Below are 10,068 nucleotides of genomic sequence, written 5' to 3' on the forward strand. Positions count from 1 at the left end.
TGTTGTTGATGTAAAGAATATTTGCTGGTCTGTGGTTTGTAATGAGGAGCAACCAGGCGCTGATTTAAAACATGTATGAAATTGCTTATTCCAGTTACTAATAAGCATGCACCCATTAAGAAAATGACTGTAAAAACAGTTAAATCCCAGTGGATTGATGAGGAATTGAAAAATTGTATGTTTGAGAGGGATGAGGCAAAATAATGGCAAATAAGTCTGGCTGCACAACCGATTAGCAAACATACAGCAAATTGAGAAATCATGTGACTAAACTGAATAAAACGAAGAAGAAACTATACTATGAACCAAAGATAAATTATATAAAAGAATGACAGTAAAAAGCTTTGGAGCACCTTAAATGAAACTTTGGCCAAAAAGGCAAACTCAGCTCCATCATTCATTGAATCAGGTGGCTCATTCATCACAAAACCAACCGTTATTGCCAACTACTTTAATGATTTTTTCATTGGCAAGATTAGCAAACTTAGGCATGACATGCCAGCAAACAAATGCTGACACCACACATCCAAGTATATCTGACCAAATTATGAAAGACAAGCATTGTAATTTTCGTAAAGTGAGTGTAACTGATGCAAGCAGTAGAATCAGATTTTAAAAACAGATCAAAATACACCTTATGGAACAGCGGGGACTGTGAAGAGACACACAGGCACAAACACATGATAAGACACGTCCTCTACACACACGTACACATGGATGTTGTATTGTAGATATGTGGTAGTAGAGTAGTGGCCTGAGGGAACACACTAAATGTGTTGTGAAATGTATTGTAATGTTTTTAAATGTGCCTCAATTTTGCCCCAGGAAGTGTAGCTGCTGGATCCATAATACAAATGCATTTTCAAGAGACCATTTTTATGATCCTTCAATAATAGTGAATTTTATGGAGACCCATTTGTGTTGATTCTTTGTGTTGTTTAGATGGTATAGCATAGGACATATACACTTTTATCAAATAAAGTACACATTATTCAAGTACACATTACTGAGGTACACATTATTCAAGTACACATTATTCAAGTACACATTACTGTACCCGTGCCGTGTACCGTCTGAAGGCAAAAAACATGTTGTGTGTTGATTGGCAACATTACACATTTTTATAATGAAACTTTCTTCCAGGCATAATGGCAAACTACAAAGAGAGGACGATACTGATAACATTTCAGACGGTACTTGGCGAGAGTTGTGTATCTGTTTTTGCAAAAAGGGGTTTTCTTAGCGACGCGGCTGAAAGTAGGCGACCGCTAGAGTCCCCTTTCAGACACAGAACAAATATCTCCTTCATTCTGTTATTTTAAGACTTATATTGGAACTTTTAATAAAGGTATATTTATATATTAGTCTATTTTTGATAAATCTTATAAATATATTTAAAATGCTGAATTTTATTGCAGTACAACAATATTTTTATTCAGGCATCTGATAACGCATCAAAATCGACGCTATCTATGTACTTAAAGGCCCATTTCCAGCTTGCAAGAAGCGAAAGTAAATAGGAATTTATTGCAACCAAAATACTCTGAAACTGGTTGATTGTACAGTAATTACGTTTTTTCATTCTGAACACACATGATGTTTGTCGCGACAGAATGCACCCAAACGTCTTTCAAAGACTTTACCCTGATTATGGTGAGTTAACTGACATGCTGCCTCTGTATTTATGCTCTATCATTGTGTCTCATTGGTTTCAACGTGCGCTGCATGCTGCTACTACAATGTCTATTCTACTGTATTGTATCTAACCAGATGTCACATTATGTCTGTCTACAGCCAGCAATCTCTGTTGGAAATGTGGGGCAGCTCGCAGTGGACCTGATTGTTTCTACGCTCAACATGTGTCGAGTCGGATACATCCACACTGACTGTCTCATCCCTATGGCAGGGAACAACCCTTATGCTACATTCGCTGAGAACGCCAACGACCTCAGTACCAATGCAGAAGGTACACTAAATATACAAAACAGTGGAGGCTGGTGGGAGGAGCTATAGGAGGACAGGCTCATTGTAATGGAATAAATGGAACAATATCAAAGATATCATAAATATGGAAACCAGATGTTTGACTCTGTTCCATTGATTCTATTCCAGCCATAACAACAATGAGCCTGGCCTCCTATAGCTCCTCCCACCAGCCTCCACTGATACAAAAGTATGTGGACACCCCTTCAAATTAGTGGATTCGGCTATTTCAGCCACACCCGTTACTGACAGACGTATAAAATCTAGCACACAGCCATGCAATCTCCATAGACAAACATTGGCAGTAGAATGGCCCGTACTGAAGAGCTCAGTGACTTTCAACCTGGCACCTTCATAGGATGCCACCTTTCCAACTAGTCAGTTCGTCAAATTTCTGCCCTGCTAGATCTTCCCTGGTCAACTGTAATTGCTGTTATTGTGAAGTGGAAACATCTAGGAGCAACAACGGCTCAACCGCGAAGTGGTAGGCCACACAAGATCACAGAACGGGACCGCTGAGTGCTGAAGCACGTAGCACATAAAAATCGCCTGTCCTCGGTTGCAACACTCACTACCGAGTTCCAAACTGCCTCTGGAAGCAACGTCAGCGCAAGAACTGTTCATCAGTAGTTTCATGAAATGGGTTTCCATGGCCGAGCAGCCGCACACAAGCCTAAGATCACCATGTGCAATGCCAAGCGTCGGCTGGAGTGGTGTAAAGCTCGCCGCCATTAGACTCTGGAGCAGTGGAAACGCGTTCTCTGGAGTGATGAATCACGCGTCACCATCTGGCAGTCCAACAGACGAATCTGATTTGGCGGATGACAGGAGAGTGCTACCTGCCCCAATGCATAGTGTCAACTGTAAAGTTTGGTGGAGGAGGAATAATGGTCTGGGGCTGTTTTTCATGGTTCGGGCTAGGCCCCTTAGTTCCGGTGAAGGCAAATCTTAACGCTACAGCATACAATGACATTCTAGACAATTCTGTGCTTCCAACTTTGTGGCAACAGTTTGGGGAAGGCCCTTTCCTGTTTCAGCATGACAATGCCCCCGTGCACAAAGCGAGGTCCATACAGAAATGTTTTGTCGACATTGGTGTGGAATAACTTGGCTGGCCTGCACAGAGCCCTGACCTCAACCCCATTGAACACCTTTGGGATGAATTGGAACGCCGACTGCGAGCCAGGCTTAATCGCCCAACATCAGTGCCCGACCTTACTAATGCTCCTGTGGCTGAATGGAAGCAAGTCCCCGTAGCAATGTTCCAACATCTAGTGGAAAGCCTTCCCAGAAGAGTGGAGGCTGTTATAGCAGCAAAGGGGGGACCAATTCCATATTAATGCCCATGATTTTGGAATGAGATGTTCGACGAGCAGGTGTCCACATACTTTTGGTCGTGTAGTGTATGTAGGGAGTGAAATAGGGTAGCTGTCTATGTAACAAACTGAAATGTTAATGATCATAATAGTCAATAGTCATCGCTGCAGTCACATTGACATGGAATATGATTCTCTCCTCTCTTGAACAGTGTACTCTTCTCCAGAGTTGAGGTTGGCAGTTCTTCAGATCAGAACCCCAATCATCCAGGTAACGTAACAGAGGTCAGCTTCATTTAACCCATTCTATGTGAAAGAGTTAATATACCATAAGCCTTAAAGGGGAAGCTCTTCACTTACCTGGCTGTTTGTCAGGACCCCAGACAGTTTTTAGGTTCATTGTTTGACTATTTACATCTGTTTTTTTATATCAAAATGCTGAATTTCTGAAATTACCTCAAATGCATTAAAAACAGTGTATTTATTGTTACATAAATAACGATTGGTGTCTCAGCATTGAATTGCCAAATAAATGTGTTTATGTATAAAAAACAAAGACCTACTTCGTGCGCAAATGTCTTCCATATAAATCTGGTAAAAACTCTCCTTCATGGTTCTAAAATGGATAATTACAGGAGGCGAGACGAAGGAGCGTCTTACTATTGGTCTTCAAGAAAGGAAATCAGAACGAAAGGAAGTAAACAAAGATGGTAGCTAGCTAGGCTAGCAGTTAGTAGTCTCTGAAGTAAACAAAGGTGGTAGCTAGCTAGGCTAGCGGTTAGTAGTCTGAAGGAAACAAAGATGGTAGCTAGCTAGGCTAGCGGTTAGTAGTCTCTGAAGTAAACAAAGATGGTAGCTAGCTAGGCTAGCAGTTCGTAGTCTCTGAAGTAAACAAAGATGGTAGCTAGCTAGGCTAGCGGTTAGTAGTCTCTGAAGTAAACAAAGATGGTAGCTAGCTAGGCTAGCGGTTAGTAGTCTCTGAAGTAAACAAAGATGGTAGCTAGCTAGGCTAGCGGTTAGTAGTCTCTGAAGTAAACAAAGATGGTAGCTAGCTAGGCTAGCAGTTCGTAGTCTCTGAAGTAAACAAAGATGGTAGCTAGCTAGGCTAGCGGTTAGTAGTCTCTGAAGTAAACAAAGATGGTAGCTAGCTAGGCTAGCGGTTAGTAATCTCTGAAGCAAGGCTAATAATGTTAGTCGTAGAGTAGCTGAGCGATGTTGGCCAAAATAAAGTGCATTAATGTTCCGCTCTGATACAAATACACTACACATTTCCACTCTTTTCCTGACCGCTATGGCGCTTTGTGTCAGGCATGGCTGCAGGCCGTCCCACATCCTGCTTATGGTGTCGATACGACGCCTGAAGTCACCCACAGCCTATTATGTTTGTTCTGGTTGGTACGTTGTAAAGGAGGGTGGTCACGTGTATTTGTGATTAGAGAACCACTGGTTGGAGCCCAGTAAAGGACCCTACGCAAACAGAGCAACGGAGTGTCGTATACTGACCGCTCCAAAATTGGAGCCCCACTAAAGTAGAAACAACGCTGCGTAAAGTGTGTAGCAACCTTAAGGGGACGGTGGAGGACGAGAAGCTGTTAGTTCACTGACGTTGGTTTCACATGGATATGGTTATGCTGTCCAAATCAGGGTTTTTAACTTGGGAGAGGAACAGTGCATTTTTTACTATCATATAAATCAAAGGTCCTTTCTGTTGCAGACAAAGTCCAAGAAGTTCTGTAAGCTGATGGTGTCTTGGATCAAAGCCAGTGGTTTCTCCAGAACTGTACTGCTGTCCAGCAGTCATGCTTACCAGAGGGATGATCAACAGCTACTGGGGTATAGAACAACTAGCTACCTTTTTTATATGGACAGAATTACTCTATTCAACTAGTATTTTTTACATTCCATTTGTCACATGAATATCTTGAGTGCGTGGCAGAGAGCTCTGACTGACAAATCCTACATAAAATATATAAAAAGTATTTGGATATCATTGTCTGACATGATGAAACCCTTCCTGGCAGCTCTCCGCTGCGTTACCTGCAGACTCCATCCATGCAGAAGGTGACTGGGGACAGGCTGAAGGAGATGGAGTGGCGGGAGATGGAGAGGCGGGAGATGGAGTGGCGGGAGATGGAGACAGTATCTGCCTTCCCTGGAGTTACTGACCCAGAGCAGCGCCTCTATATACCTGGAGGGGGCGCCACTAAAGGCCTCTTCACTGACAGGTACAGAACAGACCGAGGGGAATGTAGGTAGAAGTCACCTCTGAACACTGATACGGGATCAGATTTGTTTTTACCCCTATGATGGTTATGGTTAGGAGTAGGGGTAAGGGTGATCTGATTCTAGGTCTGTGGTTAGGGGGACAACTTCTCTTCTATCTTGAAAAACAGGGGATGGGATAGTGGGTGGTGATGACTTCACAATCATAGACATTACTCAACTGGCTGTATCATCTTCACACATGCACTGTGGAACTCTGAACACTAAATCTGATGTAGAGGAATATGCTTACCCTGCGCAAAAAGTTAACTTAAAGGTGCACTATGCAGAAATTGCTCCGCCATTTTCTGGTTGCTAAAATTCTAATAGTTCACCTAATTTCCCTTTGTGACTAAACAGGCAGGTACAGTGGAGAGAACCATTGGACCATCTAAACTGCTGTGAAATATATTTTCCATAACCAAAAATATTGTATTTTTCGGATGTTTGAAGCTGGTGTACCAAACAGAAAGTTAAGAGGCAAAAACTAAACCTAAGAATGGGAAGTATAGAAATAGCGCACATGGTCCTCTGTAGCTCAGCTGGTAGAGCACGGCGCTTGTAACGCCAAGGTAGTGGGTTCGATCCCCGGGACCACCCATACAAAAAAAAAAAAAAATGTATGCACGCATGACTGTAAGTCGCTTTGGATAAAAGCGTCTGCTAAATGGCATATTATATATTATATTATTATAACATATTTATAGCTTCTTAGACTTGCTTTTAATGAGTATGACAGATCTATAACTCATATTTCTATGTGAATTTGGTCAGGTCGCCCAAAAAGTAACATATTGCAGCTTTAAGGTTTTTTCCATGTTGTCTCTGTGTTCCAGCTGTGCTGAGGACATTCCTATGGCGGTGGTGCTGATCTTCTGCTCTGAAGGAGACAACATCCCAGACGCCTTCACTCTCCTCAACCACCTCAACACCTGGCTCCACCTAGTGGACGCACCTGTAAGTGCTACTGTATGAACACAGCCATATGATGTTATGGTTGCTTGTGTATGTATTTACATTTGAGTTATTTAGCAGACGCTCTTATCCAGAGCAACTTAGTCAGTGCATTCAACTATGTTCAGTAGGGAAAAAGAAGTACGTCACATCGGCACAATATATATTAAAAAATATGTATATATATTTTTTGTGACGTGCCGAATACAACCGGTGTAGACCTTACTGTGAAATGCTTACTTATGAGCCCTTAACCAACAATGCAGAGTTTTAAAAAAGTAAAGGAAAAATAGTACCACAATAAAATAACAATAACGAGGCTATATACAAGGGGGAACCAGTACCGAGTCAATGTGCAGGGGTATGGGGTAGTCGAGGTAATTGAGGTAATATGTACATGTAGGTAGAGTTATTAAAGTGACTATGCATAGATAATAAACAGAGTAGCAGCAGTGTACGGTATGTGTGTGTGGCGTCAATATGCATACAGGGAAATTCTTGAGGGAAACCTGTTTTCGTTCTTCCAGAGATTTGAGACTTGGACGGAGGTTCACCTTCCAGCAGGACAATGACCCTAAGCATACTTCTAAAGCAACACTCGAGTAGTTTAAGGGGAAACATTTAAATGTCTTGGAATGGCCTAGTCAAAGCCCAGACCTCAATCCAATTGAGAATCTGTGGTATGACTTAAAGATTGCTGTACACCAGCGGAACCCATCCAACTTGAAGGAGCTGGAGCAGTTTTGCTTTGAAGAATGGGCAAAAATCCCAGTGGCTAGATGTGCCAAGCTTATAGAGACATACCCCAAGAGACTTGCAGCTGTAATTGCTGCAAAAGGTGGCTCTACAAAGTATTTTATTGAGTTTGGGGGGGTGAATAGTTATGCACGCTTTTATTTCTTGTTTGTTTCACCAAAAATATTTTGCATCTTCAAAGTGGTAGGCATGTTGTGTAAATCAAATGATACAAACCCCCAAAAAATCTATTTTAATTCCAGGTTGTAAGGCAACGAAATTGGAAAAATGCGAAGGGGGGTGAATACTTTCGCAAGCCACTGTATATACGTACGGTCACTGTGGGGACGAGGTCGTCGATGCACTTATTAATGAAGCCGGTGACAGATGTGGTGTACTCCTCAATACTTACGTATTGAGCGCGTCACTGGTACTTCCTGTTTTGAGTTTTTGCTTGTAAGCAGGAATCAGGAGGATAGAGCTATGGTGAGGGAGAGCTTTGTACGTTTCTCTGTGTGGAGGTAATCGACATTCTTTAATTTTTTCTCTAGTTGCCTAGGTGACATGCTGGTAAAAATGAGGTAGAACACATTTCAGTTTCCCTGAATTAAAATCCCCAGCCACTAGGAGCGCCGCATCTGGGTGAGCATTTCCTGTTTGCTTATGGCCCTATACAGCTTGTTGGTGGTAGATAGACAGCTACGAAGAATATAGACTGTCTTAGTAGATAGTGGGTCTACAGCTTATCATGAGATACTCTACCTCAGGCGAGCAAAACCTCAAGACTTCCTTAGTAGTAGACCGTGCACCAGTTGTTGTTGACAGAGAAACACACCACCCCCACCCTGATCTTACCGGAGGCTGCTGTTCTGTTTTGCCGATGCACGGAAAAACCAGCTAATTGTATATTCTCCATGTCCTTGTTCAGCCATGACTCTGTGAAACACAGGATCTCAGTTTTTAATGTCCTGTTGATACATGGCTATTCCATCCTTTATAGGCCCAGACGCAGCCAAAGTGGAGGATACCAGCGTCATGGAGGCTTCTCTTTGGCAGTGGCATCCCCCCTGCTCTCTTCTAAATCACCCAGTGGCATCCCCCCTGCTCTCTTCTAAATCACCCAGTGGCATCACCCCTGCTCTCTTCTAAATCACCCAGTGGCATCACCCCTGCTCTCTTCTAAATCACCCAGTGGCATCACCCCTGCTCTCTTCTAAATCACCCAGTGGCATCCCCCCTGCTCTCTTCTAAATCACCCAGTGGCATCACCCCTGCTCTCTTCTAAATCACCCAGTGGCATCACCCCTGCTCTCTTCTAAATCACCCAGTGGCATCCCCCTGCTCTCTTCTAAATCACCCAGTGGCATCACCCCTGCTCTCTTCTAAATCACCCAGTGGCATCCCCCTGCTCTCTTCTAAATCACCCAGTGGCATCACCCCTGCTCTCTTCTAAATCACCCAGTGGCATCCCCCTGCTCTCTTCTAAATCACCCAGTGGCATCCCCCTGCTCTCTTCTAAATCACCCAGTGGCATCACCCCTGCTCTCTTCTAAATCACCCAGTGGCATCCCCCCTGCTCTCTTCTAAATCACCCAGTGGCATCACCCCTGCTCTCTTCTAAATCACCCAGTGGCATCCCCCTGCTCTCTTCTAAATCACCCAGTTGCATCACCCCTGCTCTCTTCTAAATCACCCAGTGGCATCCCCCTGCTCTCTTCTAAATCACCCAGTGGCATCACCCCTGCTCTCTTCTAAATCACCCAGTGGCATCCCCCCTGCTCTCTTCTAAATCACCCAGTGGCATCACCCCTGCTCTCTTCTAAATCACCCAGTGGCATCACCCCTGCTCTCTTCTAAATCACCCAGTGGCATCCCCCCTGCTCTCTTCTAAATCACCCAGTGGCATCCCCCCTGCTCTCTTCTAAATCACCCAGTGGCATCCCCCCTGCTCTCTTCTAAATCACCCAGTGGCATCACCCCTGCTCTCTTCTAAATCACCCAGTGGCATCACCCCTGCTCTCTTCTAAATCACCCAGTGGCATCCCCCACCCCCCTTCTAAATCTCTGTGCCCCATCCCCTCTCTCCAAAATCAGATTATAGATTGGTCTAAATGCTTAGAAAATTGATTTCCATCTTTGGTGTTATGAGTCCAGGTTTACAGTCCTGAAGTGTGCCTGGTGGTTGTCATTACCTACCCTGGTGATGACTAAATATTTACTGTATGGTTATTAAAAGAATTAAATAATCGATCTGGTGTCCAGCGTCAGTTAATGCAGTCTTTGTAGAGAATGTGTGTGTCCCTATACAGGGCACTACTATTGACCTGGTCACGCTATAGGGAATAGGGTGCAGTTTGGGACTCAGCCTGTGGTTATTCATGAATAAGCTATTGTCAGTTGGTGTTGACACCCTCCTAACCCTCATTTAAGAGAACGAGCTTGGCCAGTGGCCACTGTGTTTCGGCCAGCAATGCCGCTCATTGTAACCCGATACAGTCCTAGATTGCTGGGTTTATGGGAAAGATACAGCATTGGAATTCACCGATGCATGCATGGTAAGTTTAGGTGTTTCCCAGATTCTGTTGCTAGGGAGATTAGTCATGGATGTGAATGTTACTAAAGCATGTGAACCCTTTAGAGGGCAGTCTGATGGTTGAAAGAGAAATGATAAAAAGATAGTTGCTGTGTAGCCCAGCAATACAAGCGTAAATAAACTTAAAACAAGGTCAAAGGTTATTAAGCCATTTAAGAAAACTAGATAACTAGTTTATTCTTAGATTATACTTTTAGATAAAGGAATTGCATACTTGACAATTTC

The 10,068-nt window shown here is 43.4% G+C and overlaps 1 protein-coding gene across 2 annotated transcripts; it reads left to right on the forward strand.

The window, feature by feature from the left end:
* Positions 1-1,466: 1,466 nt before the first annotated feature.
* On the forward strand, positions 1,467-9,498 carry psmg2 (proteasome (prosome, macropain) assembly chaperone 2). Of its 2 annotated transcripts, XM_041869318.2 has the most exons (8): positions 1,467-1,653; positions 1,795-1,966; positions 3,512-3,570; positions 5,014-5,132; positions 5,321-5,384; positions 5,415-5,524; positions 6,398-6,518; positions 8,251-9,498. In XM_041869318.2, the coding sequence occupies exons 1-8, from the start codon at positions 1,594-1,596 to the stop codon at positions 8,329-8,331; spliced, it is 786 nt and encodes a 261-aa protein (XP_041725252.1). In that variant the 5' UTR covers positions 1,467-1,593; the 3' UTR covers positions 8,332-9,498. The 2 variants fall into 2 exon arrangements, with proteins under 2 accessions (XP_041725252.1, XP_041725251.1); XM_041869317.2 differs by having other exon boundaries at positions 5,321-5,524.
* Positions 9,499-10,068: the final 570 nt, after the last annotated feature.

The sequence above is a fragment of the Coregonus clupeaformis genome, unplaced genomic scaffold (genome assembly GCF_020615455.1).
Source record: "Coregonus clupeaformis isolate EN_2021a unplaced genomic scaffold, ASM2061545v1 scaf0187, whole genome shotgun sequence".
NCBI lineage: Eukaryota > Metazoa > Chordata > Actinopteri > Salmoniformes > Salmonidae > Coregonus > Coregonus clupeaformis.